This window comes from Apium graveolens, chromosome 4, assembly GCF_009905375.1.
Source record: "Apium graveolens cultivar Ventura chromosome 4, ASM990537v1, whole genome shotgun sequence".
Taxonomy (NCBI): domain Eukaryota; kingdom Viridiplantae; phylum Streptophyta; class Magnoliopsida; order Apiales; family Apiaceae; genus Apium; species Apium graveolens.
The window spans coordinates 122,218,532-122,237,579 of NC_133650.1; the positions used below are offsets into that span (position 1 = coordinate 122,218,532).

Below are 19,048 nucleotides of genomic sequence, written 5' to 3' on the forward strand. Positions count from 1 at the left end.
ATTCTGTTGATCATATAATTGATTCCTTGTAATGAAAAGATTTGTCGCTTTCCATTTGAAAGATCTGTTTTGATCTTTTAATGATTTGTGATGAATGTCGGCTTTCACCCTGCTTTGAGCCTTGTTCCTTGAAAGCCCAAAATTTTCTTCATAACCCCTTTTATAAACTGAAAGATAGAAATCTGCCTCCTAGAACTGTTAAAGTAGAATGCCCTGAGATCAGTAAAGTATATTGTGGATTTTATATTGTAGAATTGCTGTTTAGTTACTTGCTGAGTTTTATACTCATATGTTTTGTTTTAATCTAACCATGGCAGTTAAGCAAGAAGATGACCAGGCTTTGGCGCACTGCTCGTAAGAGCGTACCTGGGGGTCCCTATCGTGTTGAGGGGCTTCCGGTTGTTAGAGCAGGTAGTAAAGTTTTTGAGTGAGCAAACGCTTAGCCAGAGAGTTGTAAAGATACAATGGGTTATCTGTCGGTTCCAAGCCGGGATCGACTATGTATATTTGATTTTATTTTGGGGTTGTAAGTTATATTTTATGGTTGGTATTTGTAATCTTGTCTCATACTTTATCCTGTTAGATCATGTTAGTAGCTAATCGGGATTTATGTTTATTTAATTGGTAGATTAAAGGTGTGCGGGTCCTCATTTCCTAACCCCGAGATTGAGGGTGTCACAGTAATAATTATAATATTCATAATTGAAAATTATTAGAATATTTGGAGAAAAATAATAATGTAAATTGAATGGGCCGGGCTGGTTACGTTTAGATTGGGTTTGGGCGGCCAAATGGGAAATGAATTTTTCGGATAAAAATGAAAGGGGAAATTATTTAGGGTCAATTATGTTTATCCTCTCTTCCTCTTCCCCTCTCTCCCCTCTCTCCCCTTTCTATCAGTCACTCAAGTTATGTTTAATTACGACTGTAACACATTCGAGCTATAGATTGGAAGGGATTCGGGTTAATTAGGGTTCTAGCAGAGGACTTAAGTTCAGTTAGGGTTCAAAAAAGATTTGAGTTGAAAAATGATTTAGATTTCAAGATGAGTTGGGTTCGGTTTTGAGGTAGCCTCTTTCTCCTTATCGCTACTACATCACGTTTGAAGCCAATGACTAAACTTGTGACTTTATTCAGTTCTTTCAAGCTATGGTCGCTATTGGCAAGAGAAGGTTCAGTTGGTTCATATCAGAAAAGTCCGTGAACCCTTTTGTAGAATGGAAGTCCATGAGCAGGCCGCGTGTTAATTGATAAGGTAACTCTAGCCTTTTATATATGTCTTTATAAATTTTGTTCACCTTGACATTAACCTGTATATATCCTCTAGTAGACCTGGAAAAATATAGTTTTGGATTGTTTTGGTTGTAATTATAAGGATCTGGTTTGGTGTTTTTTCCTCAGAAGTTAAAGTCCCGATTTTTAAGTGCTCTGATGTGAACAAAATTTGTATCGACCGAACTTAAGAACATAACAGTTCAGCACAAAGAAAGTTTTGGCCTCAGTCTATGGCAATTTTTTCAAGTCAATAGTTGATCACTTACAACTGGTCTTAGCATGCTCTCAATTAATATCTGCTTGATAGTAATGCAATCAAGTTCACTTGTGAGGGGAAGGTTGGGATAAAGCTTTATGTTGCACACAATCCATGTGCTTATAAGCAAGGTGAATTTCTCAATATTACATATACAGATGAGTAAACTGCTTCTCTAAGTAAAGATCAGAAGTGCCTATCAACCTCCCAGAGAAGAACTGATCAGAAAGACTTAGATGGACAGAAACATGAGGAAGGCCCCTACCAGAGTCATGCACATAAGGATAAAATTAGGACCCCATTGCAAGATGGAGCTTCAGCAAATGCTGAGAGAGAGGAATGCCCTCCTCAGCAAATAACAGTGTGGATACGATGTGATGTTTATGATACGGAATTGGAATACCAGGTACAACTTTCTGGTTTATTCATTTGTAATCCAGGAGCTTATAACTTGTTAACTTACTAGATGGAAGTCATCAATTTTTCATCTACATAATTATAATTGTATGTATCTCGCAAACAATTAGTGACATAATTTTTCCAGATGGAATCGTTGTTTAATTTTTGTATGTCATAATCTTCTATTTCATAAATTTAATGAACATACAATTTATATTCAGCATTAACTGGTATGGGGTGTCAAAAAATAGGTATGACATTTGGTCAATACCTTGAGGATCATGATAATCACATAAGCAGGCATCAGGTTCTCAACGTGTAACATTTTGATATATAAGATTATAGAATGACAAGTATATTAATCGGATAGCTACTATTTGTAGTTATAAAAATATGTTGAGGACATTTGAGTTTATTGTTAACTGCTCTAATTTTTGGAATAGAAACATAACCACAGATGAATGATGTCAAAACATGTCACTTAAATGTCTTCTGCAGCCATGATGTGAAAGACATAGTTGGAAAAGTGAAGCAAGAGTTGCTTAGAAAGATAATTGTAAGAATGTTCTGGATATTTTGAGCGTAGACATTTATATGCACAAGTGAGGAAAAATAATTACTTCTTGATGGAAGAGAGAAAAGAGAAAGGCCGAATTGACCTGATATTTTTTAACACATGAAAATTATCATTAAATGTGTCCGATCAGCGGCCAAAATTTATCATGCGACTTTGGCTTACTGTGATTTTGTTGATATGTTGCACGTTATGCATTTACTTAATTAAGGTTAATTATGTGATGGCTAATGGCTTTATAAATATTTGATTGATTTTATTAATCATTTACCTAGTTTTTTTAATTCTATTTTATTTTATCTATCTAATTATCACTTAAATGTAATAGGGAAAGCTCTATCAACCTTGTTCAACGAAAACATGCAAGCTGGTGCAGACATTGCTCGAAAGTATGCCAGGGCAGAAGCAGGACTTGCGATGTGTAAACAGCTGGTAATATTCTTTCAGTGTCTTTTTACCATTTATTTGCTTCCTTAGTTCCTTGTATTGTTGTACACATAGTAGCAGGTCACGACTGCTCTTTTTTGAAGTTTATCTCACTCTTAAATATGTTTTTCAGATATTGTTCAGTAATCCTAGCAGAACTATGATTTACTTGACGTTAAAAATCTCTCATGGTTCTCGGATCTCCGCCTTCTCTGTTTAGTTGGACCAATAATAACTAAATGAAAATTTTGATAGATAGAGCGCATAACTTGTATTTTCTATTGTATATAAATTTTGAAATATTGATATTAAATGCAAGTATTGTTGATAGTTGTGAATCTGCTCTATGATCGATGATGAACTGCATTTTGAATGCTAATATTTCAACCTGTAGGTGCTTTATAAACATAATCTATTATTATAGGTTTTATATCTCCTCTGCTTATTTTGCTATAGCTTCTACTCCTGAAATACGAAATAAGAAGTTTATGTTTTTGATATGTAATAAACTTCATGACCTACAGTATCACATCTACACAAAGAGAAATATAAATTAAGTGTAATACAAGAAAGTCATGGTACTGTTCAAGTAACAAAAGGTTTTGAGGTTATCGTAACTACAAAGAGTCCTTTAGGATGTTTGGAAAAAGTTATCTTCCTGTAGTTGGAGGCTGTATACTTATACTATGAGAATTATGTCTTCTGTGGTTTGAAATTTGAATGTTCTTGTGCTTGCTTCATTTTTTCTGACATATATGATAGTATAGGTTCTCTTTCGACCGGGATATTGCATGTGCGTTAACATTTATATTTTTATGGCATATAAACATATGTTATTGATTGGTAGTATAAATGTTTTCATGTAAACACTTTTAACTAGTATATATTATTAATGACAGGAGCGAATTGAAGCAGCTCATATGTTTGTATCAGAAGAAGCTGAGGTCGAGGTAAGAAAAAAGTCTGTCAAAATATTTGTACCTGGCAAGTTGCCTACCCCCAAGGCACTGAAGGAATAGCAGCCACCTAAAAATATTTCCCCAACACCAGAGCAAATTACCGCTTTCAAGCGACACAGGAGCTGATGGTATTCCTGGTTAAGCTTTTGTTATCCAGCTTAAGACATTATTATGTGTTTGGTTACAAAAGACCATGCTTTGCAGTAGGACACAGGAGCTGATGGTATTCCTGGTTAAGCTTTTGTTATCCAGCTTAAGACATTATTATGTGTTTGGTTACAAAAGACCATGCTTTGCAGTAGATTATGCTTTAAGTTATTCGGAAGACTTGTATGCTTAAGTAATATTTTCTAGTTAGTTGATGTGGTTTGATGTCTATGACTGGTTGTATGAATGAAAATGCCTTGAAATTGCTTGGTATTTATTTTGGGAAATGCAATATTTAGGAGGTGTATTTCAATTATTTTTCAGGATCAAACTATGTTATAGTAGGTACTAAATGTGTTGTAAATAATTAACATTTTGTAACATAAAGGATGTTGTTACTTTCCTTTAACATTTTGTAAATAATTACTTTATTATGTTTTCCTCATTTAATTCTTGTCGAAGTATTTACTTTCCTCTTCCGCACTAATTTACTTCTCCGCATTTTATTTATCTTTTATGGTTTCATTTTGTTTACAAAAATACTTACTGATTTATTTTTGTTATTTTACAAACAATAAATATTCATTATTCTCTTTAAGATGTGTGTATTATTATATTATCTTACATAATGTAAGAGTACGATGATTTACAAATATTTTGATTAAAAATATAAACATTAATATGAATTATATTTGTAATGATAATTTACATAATATATTATTGTAACCAAAAATTATAAAATATAAAATATTTTCTATTATATAATAAATCATATATATTAAAAAATTAAAATCTTACTTTAATAAACTTAATAAACTAAATATATATTAAATAAAAAGACATCTCATTCTACATTTATACAAAACTAATCTAGTATAATTTATTTGAGTGAAATCCAATATATAGAGTCTGCTTGGAGTACTCGAAATTCATGTTCTGTAAATAAAATATTTTCTAAAATATGTTATCTTACAAAAATATGTTTCACAAATATCATATATTTAAAAGTATAATATGTATATTTGTACATGATGTTCTGCAAACTAAAGAGTAGAAAAATATATTTTGCAATGTTCTCCTTGTAAAATGTAGGTAATCTGCAATTTTTTTAATAAAATAGTAATTTTTGTAGAATTTAATTAGATTGCAACAATTTAGGCTATATTTTATTTGTAAAATATACACAAGACTTCAATAAAAAAAATAGCCGACTCAGTGAAATCTAACTCTAATTTATTAAGCTTATATGTAAATTCTACCTAATTCGGGTGAAAGATCAGATTTCAAAAAATATCATTTTTTGAAAAATCGGCCAACTTCATTTGATTGGATGGGAAACCAACATTAGTGAAGTATTGACTGTATATAAGATATCATGCCCAACTGAGAGTATCCTATATATGAATATGAAATATTTAAGTATTTAATTGGTTAAATTTGATCACTTTTTTCATATACAAATTGAGATCCAAAAGTTGTGGAGTATTCAGTCGGTTAAAATTGACCATTTTTTTATAATAATTATTTTGGTTAACTTTTTCTAAAAAAATCAGTTATTTTTATAATTTTTTCACTTGATTATACTGCTTGTAATTTCGGAAATGAGAGGAAAATATAGCAAGCTTACTAAAAAAAACAACCATCACCAAACACAGACATTCTTCCCGTGTCAGAGGGATTAGCTTCTCTCAGTGGCATTCCCCAACTTAAATACAAAATTTCTTGATTACGTAAATTTTGCAAAATTTGGTAATTTCTTGATTACCAAATTTACCTTCCTCTAACTCGACATGAACCAACCTCTCCTTAGTAAGCTTCTGATCTCAAAACTTCCTACTGCTAGCGTGCCTCTGTATGATGGTATGATGCTCTGGAAACACAAGAATAACATCTGCTTACTACAATTTTAGTTACATTCAGTGCCACTTCTTAAAATTGGGCTCCAATCAAATTTTTAATAACCAAGAAATAGTTTAAACATCACAGATATTAAGATCAAATGCAAAAGAAGCAGGGATGTTTTGTGACCCTGTGCGATCCGTCACCTTGTGACCTTGCTAAATTTTTTTTTTTTAATCTTTTGCTATGTGTAAATATTTTATATTTGTTATGGTTTTATTATTTTAGGAACTAACTAAAATTGATGTGGTGTAGGTACTATAGTACTCATGTTTGGAACTCCATCAAAAAAAAAATTGCTCTAATTGTTGACACAGGGAGTGATGAAACTTTTATTCCTTGCTCAACTGGTTAAAAGTGTGGCAAACACCATGAGGTTTGTCACTTTTCCTGTATATTTCAAATTTCTATAATGCAGATGTAGCAATTTCGACTTTTGATTGATTTTGTATGGGTGAACTTGTCAACTTTGTGTCATTCTAAAACTGCTGAAAATTGATAAAATTTGTACCTAAGTTTTACACAAATAAAACTTTGATGAGAGATTCATTTTAAATTGTATTCAAGTCCTTTTGAGTCATTTTTTGTTATTTTCAAGTCAATAGTTGAGTCGAGTTTTAGGGTGCTGCCAAGCATTGCCACCCCTCTTTTAATTCAGTTGTTATAACTTAAATCTTAATGTAGGTTTCTCTAGAACTGTTACAGCAGGTGTTTTTGTTTATGTTTACTTTTAGGGATTTTGTAGTCTCCCTTTATAATAAATAGTAATTAGTCCGGTATGGCCTATCAACACTTTTTTGCTTGTCATATAGGCCATGTGGTTCTTATAGGTTTGATAATTCCAGTTAGTAACAAACAGGACATAGATAGGGTACATAACAACACTTTTAGCTTAATTGTGATAATTTTATGTAGGAAGCAAAACATATTTTTGATGACATAGGAACATATTAACGGAAGAATGGTACAGTGTCAATCAGGACAATTTTAAGTGACTTGTTCGGAGACAATTTATAAGTGACTTGTTCTGAGACAATTTATAAGTGGCTTGTTCCGACTTGCGTATTATGCGATGGTTTGTGCAAGTTACAGAATAAGAAATAACTGCCTACCTAAGAATCCTTTGATGCTACTCTTTCAGTCACTTGTGGGTGGTGACTTTGAGTAATAAACTAACTGCATGTGGTCCTTAAAACAGCATTTTTGCCCGAATCTACCACTGCAGAAAAGGAGAGTTTTCATGTTACTAACTTTGGATCTCTCTTCACTCCCCGTATGTATACATAAATGGAAGAATAATAAAGGTGTCTTACGACACTGCCTGCACGAGCATTGTAGCTTGACAATTGACATTCTGACTTGTATTCTAGTTTGTAAAATTTGTTGATGTTAACAAATAGTGTACTAAGTTAACTAGTTTTAGAATTAAATTATGTAACTCCTTATTGATCAGATATATGTTAAGCCCTGTTGCTTGAAGTTTTAAGATATTTACTGCACAACTTGAACTTGAGGAATTTTCAAGGTTTAAAAGAAACTCTATTTATGAAACAACAAATAAACCACAATTTTGATGTACTATAAGACCAATTGTAATAGGGTACCTATTTTATGTTGATATTTTTTTAATCTATAAAATTTGATGTTCTGCTCCACAGGGCCCAAAATTCGAGCCAGAACAGTCTGCTACTTATGAGCCTCTGAAATGTGATAGTAGTTGTATCTGTGATAGTATAGGATGCAATGTATCTATGATAGACATTATGCTGATTGATTAACAGCAGGGGAGTTCTTGGTACTGATTTAATTTCTTTCTGTGACCAAAGTGAGCTTTCAGCACAATCTGTTGTTTTTGGTTTTGAAAATGAGGAAACTGGTTTTCTCTCCGGAATAAGAGCTGATGGTATAATGGGTCTGGGACATAGTGAGTAAAGGTATTGTTGCTCAACTCGTTGATAAAGGTGTAATAAATAATTCTTTTTCCTTGTGCTACGGGGGAAGATGTTGGTTGGTGGTGGCACAATGCTTCTTGGAGGAGTTCCACCTCCAAAAGATATGATCTTTCAAAATATGCATGTGTGAATAAATACCATGTTTCTTTTCATAATACAACTCAAACATTTCTGTCGAGGGATGACGACGAACCAGTTTACTATGTTCAGTTGAAGGAGTTTCATGTTGCTCGGAAGCCTTTGTCTTTAGATCCGAATGTTTTTGACGGAAAAGATGGTGCTGTGCTGGATAGTGGGACAACTTTTGCATTTCTTCAAGAAGCCGCATTAATAGAGTTTAAGCACGCTGTAAGAAATTCATAGGTTCCTTTCTGTATTGCATTTACTTTTTAGGTATAATTGTCCAATCTCTTGGTCTTTTCCTTTGTAAATTTTTTTAGGTTAGATTTAAATATCTGATATAAATAAAATGATACGCAGCCATTCTTGCCTAACAGAATAACGTGCATAGATCTTTTCTATTTTTTTTTTAAATTTCCGATACTATCTGATATAGAAAGGGGCAGTAGCTTATAAGTTTCGATAGAAGCAGTTACTTTCGTAGGGTGCTAAGATTGGTTATATATTACTTATCAAAAGATTGGTTTCATTTCTCCCAGTGTGAAATGAATGGTCATTCCTTTATAAATCTTCAGATAGAAAATTTCCATCCTGCTCTTACACATCCTATTTTCTTCATAGAATTTCATTTAGTTCTCCCACCATTTCATTCCTTTCCAGTGAACAGAACCTATGGTCATGTGTCTGAACTATTAGTGCAAAAAGTGAGATGAATCTAAATTCAGTTTTGCAGACTTAAGTTTCGGCTCACTTTTGTTAAATATATTATCCTATTGGGGCCTTCCTCTAACACCTTAAGATTTTAGACGAGCTGGTTAATATATGATCCTATTGGGGCCTTCCTCTAACACCTTAAGGGTTTTAGATGAGCTGGTTACTCAACATGGTATCACAACTTAGGCTTGCGGGAGGACTAAGGTTCGATTCGCCGTCACCCCCAACATTCTCAACTTTACGTATTGTCATATGCAGATGACGAAGGAGCTCCATTCCTTGAAGCACAGATTCCTGGTACTTATCACCCAGGCTGTAGTGACAGTTGTTTCTCTGGTGCGGGAAGGTAAAATCAGGCTAAAGAAGACACTCAGTTTATCAAATTGATTAATAAATATTACATATCACAGTGTGTGTTAATTTGAGCATTGTTTTCAGTGACATTTCAGACTTGTCAAAATATATTCCAACTCTTGATATGGTATTTGAAAGGGGACAGAAACTAACTCTATTTCCAAAAAACGACTTGTTCCGAGTAAGCATCTGCACCAAATAAGTAACTTTGATCCTGCTTCATTTTCACTAAACTGTTTATTAGACACGTAGTGAGTGACTTATACTCCTTATGCTACTTCATATTTTGGGATTAATATTTTTTTTTTAAGTTCATTTAAACTCATTGTCTTTCTTTCAAGTTCCATATGACAGATTATGTGGTACATAACTTATTGAAATATTTGGTTATTCATAAAGCAAGGCCGGGTTATATGCTATGACGATTGTTAAAGCATAGTGAAAAACGAATATGTAGTGTTCAAATACTGTTGGTGGTAAGCTTTCAGCACTGGAGGATAACAAAATAGAGATAAGAAGATTAAGGGCAATCCAGCCTTTGGTTTATATTTGGGAAACAGAACTCCTAATGGAAAGAAAAGATGAGACAATCACAGCTTTGTTTAACGATCCAGCATTCTTCTTGCTCTATAATCAGGCTTTGTTTAACGATCCAGCATTCTTCTTGCTCTATAATCAGGCTTTGTTTAACGATCCAGCATTATTCTTACTTGTTCTATAATCAGGCTTTCGTCGCATCCCGGGCAACCCACCCCAAAATAGGGGTATGCACACTCAAGGCCTTCGTCGTGTACAAGCATGGTAAGGGTGTGACACCTAAGCGTGAGTATCGGAGACCAATTGCTGATGATTTCAGGTAAGTTTTATTCTACTCAGAAAACTAAATGCATTTGAAAAAAGTAGTTTTGTAGATTGTTTACCAATATGTCAGGAAAATAATAATGGAGTATTGATAAGTGCGCCCTCTATATTTATTTTTGTTTCTTAATAGAAAAGACTACCGTAGAAATACCTATGTTACCTTGTGAAGCTACTACATTTCCCAACATTACTATAGGAACTTAACTAAATCAAATGTATATTTACAAGTTTTTGATATATCAGAAGTTTTCAAGTTGCAGGTTGTGAAGATGATCGCATATATACATTTACAGGACTTAAAACCTTACTGGTTTCCGGTGAGTTGAATGACAATCCAAATATAAGAGAATCTCAATACTTAGCCAACTTGCATTGCCATGGCATTCTTTATGTACATCAACCTCCCACTCAATACCCAGGGTACTGTTCTTGGTTAAGAAAATCCTCTTTAGCGGAGTCGCTTGATTCAAGCAAATTGACCTGCAGAAAACAACCCTGTTACTTTGGTGTCCTAGTTAATCGACTACTATTCTATAACCAAAAGAATGAAGAGGCTACTTTGAGAATCTCGCGCTTTGGGAATGGAAGTGAATAGGCTGCTAAAACCGACATGTGAAAGTCCTTGAATTCAACATACACAAGAAGTCAGTTTAACATATTGACATCTCGTTGATAAATAAAAAGTGCACAACAAATGATAATGTTTAGTAGATAACAGCAAAGTAGATACTTATGTTTTTCAGACTGAAAGCTTACTCTAAAGGGATCACCCCTCAAAGACTGCACAGACAATGAGCCCCTCGAAGCTCTACCCTGCAAAGTAGATACCAATGTTTTTTAAAAAACAATCACTTACAAAAATTTACTCGAGGGTTGTATAAGAAAACTCTGTAATTTGATTGAGCGTAACCTCCAAATGTATATCCCTTAGTCGCCTTCCGGTTTGTGCACAGCAAACTCGAACTACAGATTCATCAGAGCTCCCACTGATAATATAGTCTCTTCCATTCATGTAATATGATCGTGTATAGTTTTGAACACTTCCTGTAAAAGCTATTTCAAAATTCATGTGGAGTCTCCCGTCTGCGGCTAGAAGTTGCTTTACCTGTCATTAGTCCATCGTTCTAAAGGTCAATCACTCTATCACCTCGTAGTTTATGCCAATAAAAAACTGTAGGCTTGTATCTAGACTAAACTCATTACCTCATTGTCTACAGCTGAGACAAGAACATACATATCATCTGGAGAGAAGCAAGCCATCACATTTCCTCTTGAGCTGGTTGCCGTATAGCAAGGTTTTAACGGTTTCTGTCTCAAGTCCCACATCTTGATATCACGATCAAATGATGAAGTTACAAATAATGAGGGAGAATGGTGAGCAAATTTAGCTACATTAATGGCTTCACGATGCATATCAGTGAAAAGTTGAACTCGTTTTCCACTACAAATATCATATACAGCCACTTTTTTGGTATAGCCACTCCCCAAAATTTGATCATCAGTTGAGTTCACATGAATTGAAGTCAAATGCTCAAAGTTTTCAAATGACACCGTGCTGGACCTAATTAAACTTTCAGATAGCTTTGGCAACATACAGTTGATGTCATACAGTCTCAATGAACCATTATCCATACCTGCGAGGAGCTGATTGTATGAACCAAAATTTAGGACTTCAGCTACTTCAAAGTATCAAACTAACAAAAATAGGGTAAATATTTCAACATGATAGTATTGAGTCTGTAACATTGTGGAGCATAAAGAAACTCTATAATTTGAGTTTAGGTAATGAGGTATACCTTTGATGGATATTTTTTCAGCCAACAGAGGCCAAGAACACTATCATTTGTGCCAAAAGATGGGATATAACCAGTAACACTTCCATTTTCATGATTAATAACAACTACATCACCATCCATGGTTCCAAATGCCAGCAGACTAGAGTTTGATGGATGATACTCAAACTGCCGCGGCTGGAGGTTATTACCTTCTTTGGTAATATGACTGACATTCGATATGGAATGTATGCGGGGCCACACTGAATCCCTGACCTTGGCAGCTGAAAGGGACCGGGAATAAAAAAATCCGCCTTTTCTATTATTAGGTGACTGTTTTTTCCGAAAAGGTTTTTGGTGGTAAATGTTGCTAGTCCCAATTTCTCGCTTATGCAGAACACTGGCAACACTCTCCTTGTGACAGCGGTTATAAGGTAAGTACTCGAAGTGCTTAGCAAAAGTGGCCTTGGCTATTTCGCGGTTCAAGTTTCCTATAAGCAAATTATCTAATACTTCTAAATTGGGCAAAGAGGTTATCATATACTCCCTATAATATTTCACAAAACAGATGGGTGAAGGATGATTTAAAGTGTACTTCATTGAAGTGTTTGTGACATTTGGATTCCAGTTAACTGTGCTCAGAGGAGAGTCATCTTTGTCAACATGCAATTTTTGGAAAGAAAACTGGCACAGAGATAAGAAAACCCTCATAAATTACCTTCTAAAAAAAGCATTTAAGTCTTTGTATGGAGAAAAGACATCCCAATCTATGGTCTTACCTCAATGTCTGAGTTAGCTTGTCCAGTATATGCAGTAATGACCTCCGAGAAGTTCGATGTTTTACTACTTTGATGAAGGCTTGGTTTTTGAGCTAGGTTGTCTTGTGATAGATCTGTAGAAAAACTTTTTGCTGCAGAATTAGTAGGTGAGTCAAGTACAGAGGCTATGTTCTGGACTTCTACATCTGCAGAAGAATTGTTCAATACCTTTAACAGTAATATACTGATATCTAATGATCTAATGTAAAACTATAAGTAAAATTAATGAAGTAACGCTCAATTGACCTGATGCCAAGCTGTCATAAGCATGAAAACTTTTTCGCTCATTCAATGAAGCAGAACATGGCCCTGTATCTTTGCAGCACAAACAATTCTGGAAACGAAGTTCCACTAACGAAGGAAGCTTGGCTAAGGCTGCAGTTGTTGTCCAAAGATTGGCAACTCGTGTTCCACACATCGAAACACGCATCAGCTTTGGCATGCAAGCAAAACAAGTCTTCTCTAAAGTAGCAAGGGAAGTACATAAATCCAAATTAAGTGTGTGCGTGTGCATAAATCTCCCGGAAATGTTAAGCCTTCTGATATTAGTAGACCTCAAGTTTATAACTTCACAGTCCAAACCTTCTTGAAAAAGATCCCTGGGGAGAAAATATGCATAACTAGGTTATAAATGGGAATACTATGTTAGAAGATAGATGTAAGATTTTTAAATACCTCAAGACATCCTCACTAAATGAGACATTCTGAAGATTAAGTACTCGAAGCTGTATATTTGTTCCACGGATAAGTGACATGATATTGTCTTGGTTAAGAAAGCAAGAAGATGTGTGCTGTATAGTTAATGCTTCTATCTCAGACTTGAAGCTAAAAAATACATCAAGAAGTGGCCTAATATCAGTATCCTGCAGCCGGTCCAATATGACTTCTATAATGCACTTCTGGTTGATGGACTTCTTGGCATCTGCCTGAACATATAATATGGTGTGCCATTGAAGTTAATCTCCACAATTTCAATCGAAAAATAGCAGTAACACTTGGTTACATTGCAAGGAATAAAAGAAGAGCTAAAGAGAAACAGTTTGAGATTCCTACACTCAACTCATTTCATTGATTTTAACTCATTTTTACGGAAAAAAAAGAGAAACATTTCCAAACCGGTGTAACATAAATAAATGTTCAGTAGTTTGACCTTATAGAACCACCACAACACTGCAGAGTTAGGTTGCACATTATGCCTCTTGCAGACATCCAAATACCTAAATTAGCCAAAACAAACAGGAAATGTCATTAATTAGCATCCAAGGAAGAAACTAACACAACCATCATTTATCAAAGTGTACTTGCAAGTAACAAACACACACACCAAAGATAAAAAGCTAGCAATTAAGTTTCTCAAACCATACAATTTTCAGCATTGGAAGTCAACTGTCACAATACTATGGATATGAAACATGATGAGCTAAATATAGATCATATCTCTGCAAGTCACACATGGGGAAAGGTCAATTACAAACAATAATAGAGACATGTTGTCCAACATATATAATTAATAAATTCCCTCGTCGTCTTAGATAACCATAATAATTGCTTCTTCTTTTCTAGTAGTGTTTTATAAACCTCAGCAACCACCTTCTTAGAATTTAAAAAACAAGGGGCCTTGAGGGAAACTTGACATTAATATTAAACAAAAACTGAGTTGCAGGTATAGAATGAGATTTTGCATTGACCCGGCAGGACCTTAAAAATATTTACATCACAAAAACAAAACAAAGTGAAAGAGATCCACATGTATACATATATTAAATTGATGAAGCTTCTACCTCCCCCGCTTGATCCCGGTGGAACGGTTCCCGAGGTGGATACTATATTCATGTTTTTAGCCATTAGGAGAAGAAATGACAAGATATAGCTATTCAATAATTTTTTATTTTCTGAATATAATAAGTTCAGATGGTCTTGCTTATCTGAATATTCCAAATCTTGGAAAGATCACATTGAAAGTTTATCCTAGTGATTAAAGAAACTATTAACTTATAATACATGCAGTAGAAGGAAACTCGAGAAAAGTACCCACACAACTCAAGTTCAAGTAAACAAAAGATCATATTATTCAACCCTTCAAAACACATAAATTATTGAGGAAACAAGCAATTTGAACAAAAGGTATTCCACAATCTGCAACATTTAAAAAAGACAAACTAACAAAATATGTGTGTGTGTAAGTTGTAACAGCAGAGAGGAACCTTAGTATGATGGTGGAGGTCATATACGAGGAGAGAACTTTGCACGCTTTCCAACTAGAAATGAGTTTCTCTGTAATTTAAGCTTAGACCTTTAGATAAGAGCTAGCTAGCTAGAAATGAGTATATATATAAATATCTAAGCAAAAAAGTGGATAAATACTGGTGCCCACTTTTTAAAGAGCAATAGCGTGAAGCACATGGACTGAACTATGTTTTTTGTGTTCACGCGTGTAGGTGCATACATAGACACCCATCACACAAAAATAAACATTTAGGTGCTCATATCACCAGTTACGTACCGCAATAATTGTGTGCACAATGAGATATATATTCCCTAGCTAGTCCATTCATTTTATAAAGGCACAGGGTGTGTCTCATGTCGCTCACTTTCTTGAATATTCCTGTACATCTATCTATAACTATAACTAGATCTTTGCTTACATTTTACATTTACAATACCATGTTTTTTTTACATGATAGATTCTTGGCTTGAATTACTGACTTGGTTGAGAGGTGAGACTTGAGAGTGCAAGTGACATATGATAAGTTGAATAAATGCCAAAACAAGAAGCTTCACATCGCTTTCTTCCCCCATTCACTTATATTTCTACCTACCTACTGTGTCTATCACTAGAAGATAAGATCATACTCTCCACTATTCATCCCTTTAATCATCTCTCTGTGTACCTAATATTAGTAAATTATTAATAAGCTACTTTTATAAAATATTAATAAGTTATTACATAATTTATGATGAATTTGGTAATATAAGTTACTTATACAAATATTAATAATCTAGTTAATTTAACTAATATTATATAGTTTATTAAGTATATCAAAATTAATAATATAATAAAAAAAGTGTTAAATATTTTAGAAAAGATTGTGTACATTTCTATAAAATTAAAATTACAAAAATCATTTAAACTCTAAAAGTAAGGTTTTTGGTTGTAATTTTCGTTGCAGTAATTTTGTTTTTTACAATTCTCTATACCATTTAAAAAAATTATATTTACTTCTAAATAAAAAAAAGTATATATACTCTTACATTCTTAGAGACAATAGCCCTTAGTTTTCTTTTGTATGGGGTAATAAATGCCTATGAGCTATTTTAATATATTTTATAAATGTATATACTCTTCATTTCCTATTATATGTCTTATTTTGACTAGTGATCAAATCTACTAATAATTAAAAACAAATTATTAGCTATTTTAAAAATCTAAAAATGTATTTTAAAGTAAATCAATTTTAAAATTTTCTTTGTTATATAATATATGTAATTTGTGGTAATAGAAATCAAAACCCAAAATAAAACGGAAGAAAGATGCGACGTACCAGGAGATTGTTTAACAAATTTTATGACTTAAAAACATTTTAAAGTTATCAAAAAATTATATTTTAAATTACCATTAATTATCAAAAATATTAAATTAAATTATATATATATATGATTCATAATATTTATATTTTATCCGAACAATTATATAAAAACAAAATAAGTGATTTAAAAGAGTGCATGTGATCTAAAAAAAAGTGCAAGTACTTTTAAACAATCCTTTTTCAATTTTTCATAAATCAAATTTTAACTTGGTGAAAAGAAAAAATAAGTATATTGGACTTTAAACTTTTTTTCTATTTTATTTACAATTTTAACTTAGTGGCGTTCTACCTTCATCTAATCGGAACCAATATCATTGCCATCCAACAGTTTAGCTAAAGACCCTTTTTTTCAATGTATTTTGATTTATTCAATTTTTTATTATTTAATTTACAATATTAATATTTTCAAAAATTATTAAACTTATGAATTATAATAAATATATTTAATAATTATTTATAAATATTAAATTTAGTAAAATTTCCAAAGATTATATTATTTACTTATAAATAATCATCTATTTATTTAAATATTTAAATTATGATAGTAGGCCCATTGGCCGGAAGGTTGCTTCCAAGATATAAACATATATTTGATCAAGTGGGAGGTTGGTTCATTATTGGAGTGACAGTAATATAACATGATAAGTTATCTGATCTAAGTATATAATATATAATTATGGTCTTAATCGCAATCTACAAAATGATCCACAATGAGTTTTAAAATACAACTCTTTGACTCAATTTATTAAATAGATATTAGATAAGAACTACACTGATCTCATCCAAAATTGTACCAATTTAACAACTTTCTAGGCTTACTAATTTCTTAAAAAATTTATGGTTTTCTTTTGACCAAATTCCCTAATTCATCGAAATCGATCATGCTAGGAGCATGTTAATGCGGTGAAATAGATATTCAAATATAGGAATGTACTTCATTCGGATCGAATAAGTTTTGAGATAAAAATTGAATCAAACAACTAAAAGCAATTTAAGAATATTTTCATTTGTAATCGTATTTACGGTTGCAGTTAACTGCATTATTTATGATTGCGAATTTACGGTTATTGAAATTTGGTTTACAGTTCAACCACTTAATATAAAATATTTAAAATCACAAAAAAAAAATCAAACCCTTAATAGATTTAAGTTCAAGTTGTTTGATAAGTTAAAAGTGAAAAATAAAAAATACAAAGTATAATAGAGTAAGTGTAGTGAGAGTCTTAGAGAGTCCGAGACTTTGCGAGACAGATGTGCAATTAAAAATACAAAGTATAATACAGTGAAGCGAAGCGAGAGTCTAAGAGAGTCCGAGACTTTAGAGGCAGATGTGCGGCGAATAAAGTAAAACGGATAATGGGCAGGTAGTTAATAAATTAATTGAACTTGAATTTTGAGACTTTAATAAGTGACTAGGCTTGAAGTCATAAAAAAGTGTTAATCTACAAATTTTATAATATTTAATAATAAAAAAATTTACTAACTAATTGTGTTTACTTAGTTTATATACTGTAAAATATATTTTATTATAAAAAAGTATTTTGCAATTATTCGTAAATTACAGTTTGATTGCGAACATTAAAAATGTTAATGCAGTTGAATAGTTCGTCGGTAAACCACCGCTCAGAATGCATGTATTGGTTCTAGGGCCGAGCAAAAATTCAATTTAAAACCGAAATCGAACCGAAACCTGAGAAAACCGGAGAAAACCGAACCGAAAAAATTTGATCTAAAACCGAAACCGAAAAATAAAAAATCGAATCAGTTTAAATGGTTTGGTTCCGGTTATACCTTCTAACCGAACTGATAAAAACCGAACCGAACCGGTTACTAATATTAATAAATAAATATTATATTTTACATATATAATGCAGATAGTATTCTTTTAAAAATTAAATACACAGTTAATTGTGACATTATTCTTTTAAAAGTTATTGAAACAGGTTTGATCAAGTAGTGTATATTAGGCGGTGTTAGTGAACTGAAATAATACACAAACTTGTCATGCTAGTTAACATTAGGATGGTGTATTCATGGCATTTTGACACCTAAACTCATCTACTAACTTTGGCATATGATCAACAAGATAAACTAATAAGTAAAAACACACACATACACATAATTATCTATTGCATAAATTTTTGTGAAAATACACATGAAATACGCTCTTCGGGTTATTTGTGTTAAACTACAATGTAATATTATTTAATTTCATATTTAATCGGTTTTGTAACCGGAACCGAACCGATCACAACCGAACCGATATTTTTTAAACCGAATCTGAACCGGCGGTTGCGGTTTTGGATTTTTGAAACCGAATATATATGGTTGCGATTCCGGTTTTAACTAAAAACCGAGCCGAATCGGCCCATGCTCTCCCCTAGTTGATTCTGTAAACAACTATAATAATTTGTAGGGACCAACCAAACTTTATAGTCTATCCGTGTGTAAATTGTTAAATAACGTGGGGCTCTTTTAAATCTTGGTATGATCTTGTATTTCAAAATATAACGAAATTTTGATATTGATAATTTGGAAAATTATGTACAATTTTTAAAGTTATTAATGTCTGAATAATTTAAAATTAAAATGGATAAACTCGACTTGAAAATAAAATGATATAGATTAAAAAATAAGTATATATGTGATATAGATTAAGAATAAAATGATATAAAATGATAATGACTAGTATTTGATTTTGATGTAACTTGAAAAATTATTAATTATACTTTAAGGTTGGTGAAGTAAAAAATATATGTGATCTATTAGTGGATAACTCAACTTTTTCGAATTTGGCTCAAATTCGGCTCAGCTCAATTGTTTATGAGTATACTCATAATTGGCTCCGATTCAGATCGTTTATTAACGAATCAATCTTAAATATGACTTTCCGTTTGGTTATTGAACTTGACTCGGCTTAGCTCAATTTAAGAAA

The 19,048-nt window shown here is 32.6% G+C and overlaps 2 protein-coding genes across 13 annotated transcripts; one reads left to right on the forward strand and one right to left on the reverse strand.

The window, feature by feature from the left end:
- The first annotated feature begins 824 nt into the window (after nucleotides 1-824).
- Nucleotides 825-11,742, forward strand: LOC141719399 (uncharacterized). 10 transcript variants are annotated; one of them, XR_012574105.1, is made up of 12 exons: nucleotides 825-1,067; nucleotides 1,138-1,255; nucleotides 1,402-1,937; nucleotides 2,833-2,936; nucleotides 3,830-4,017; nucleotides 6,191-6,311; nucleotides 7,594-8,235; nucleotides 8,980-9,067; nucleotides 9,160-9,670; nucleotides 9,713-9,931; nucleotides 10,197-11,066; nucleotides 11,154-11,742. XR_012574105.1 is itself a non-coding variant. In XM_074521777.1 (12 exons), exons 8-11 carry the CDS (start codon nucleotides 8,980-8,982, stop codon nucleotides 10,201-10,203), a joined length of 312 nt encoding a protein of 103 aa, XP_074377878.1. In that variant the 5' UTR covers nucleotides 828-1,067; nucleotides 1,138-1,255; nucleotides 1,402-1,937; nucleotides 2,833-2,936; nucleotides 3,830-4,017; nucleotides 6,191-6,311; nucleotides 7,594-8,235; the 3' UTR covers nucleotides 10,204-11,066; nucleotides 11,154-11,742. The 10 variants fall into 10 exon arrangements, 1 of the variants encoding a protein (XP_074377878.1); XR_012574106.1 differs by having other exon boundaries at nucleotides 9,160-9,256; nucleotides 9,417-9,931; XR_012574107.1 differs by having other exon boundaries at nucleotides 9,160-9,256; nucleotides 9,475-9,931.
- Nucleotides 10,137-14,959, reverse strand: LOC141719398 (protein DWD HYPERSENSITIVE TO UV-B 1-like). Of its 3 annotated transcripts, none has more exons than XM_074521775.1 (11): nucleotides 14,731-14,959; nucleotides 13,677-13,743; nucleotides 13,202-13,452; nucleotides 12,773-13,125; nucleotides 12,488-12,600; nucleotides 11,733-12,392; nucleotides 11,140-11,580; nucleotides 10,847-11,041; nucleotides 10,693-10,749; nucleotides 10,495-10,557; nucleotides 10,137-10,416 (listed from the first exon to the last, which is right to left on the reverse strand). In XM_074521775.1, exons 1-11 carry the CDS (start codon nucleotides 14,751-14,753, stop codon nucleotides 10,345-10,347), a joined length of 2,295 nt encoding a protein of 764 aa, XP_074377876.1. In that variant the 5' UTR covers nucleotides 14,754-14,959; the 3' UTR covers nucleotides 10,137-10,344. The 3 variants fall into 3 exon arrangements, with proteins under 3 accessions (XP_074377876.1, XP_074377875.1, XP_074377877.1); XM_074521774.1 differs by having other exon boundaries at nucleotides 12,488-12,672; XM_074521776.1 differs by having other exon boundaries at nucleotides 12,488-12,672; nucleotides 13,202-13,448; nucleotides 14,731-14,957.
- Between the last annotated feature and the right edge of the window lie 4,089 nt (nucleotides 14,960-19,048).

Coding starts and splice junctions, on each gene's coding strand:
- LOC141719399 (XM_074521777.1), top strand. CDS start 8,980: ATGACGAAGGAGCTCCATTCCTTGAAGCACAGATTCCTGGTACTTATC. Junction 9,068..9,170: donor TGTTTCTCTGGTGCGGGAAG/GTAAAATCAGGC, acceptor GTGACATTTCAG/ACTTGTCAAAATATATTCCA. Junction 9,257..9,800: donor CAAAAAACGACTTGTTCCGA/GTAAGCATCTGC, acceptor TTCTATAATCAG/GCTTTCGTCGCATCCCGGGC.
- LOC141719398 (XM_074521774.1), bottom strand. CDS start 14,753: ATGACCTCCACCATCATACTAAG. Junction 12,393..12,487: donor AAGCTAACTCAGACATTGAG/GTAAGACCATAG, acceptor TCTCTGTGCCAG/TTTTCTTTCCAAAAATTGCA. Junction 10,417..10,494: donor CAAAGCGCGAGATTCTCAAA/GTAGCCTCTTCA, acceptor TGTTTTCTGCAG/GTCAATTTGCTTGAATCAAG.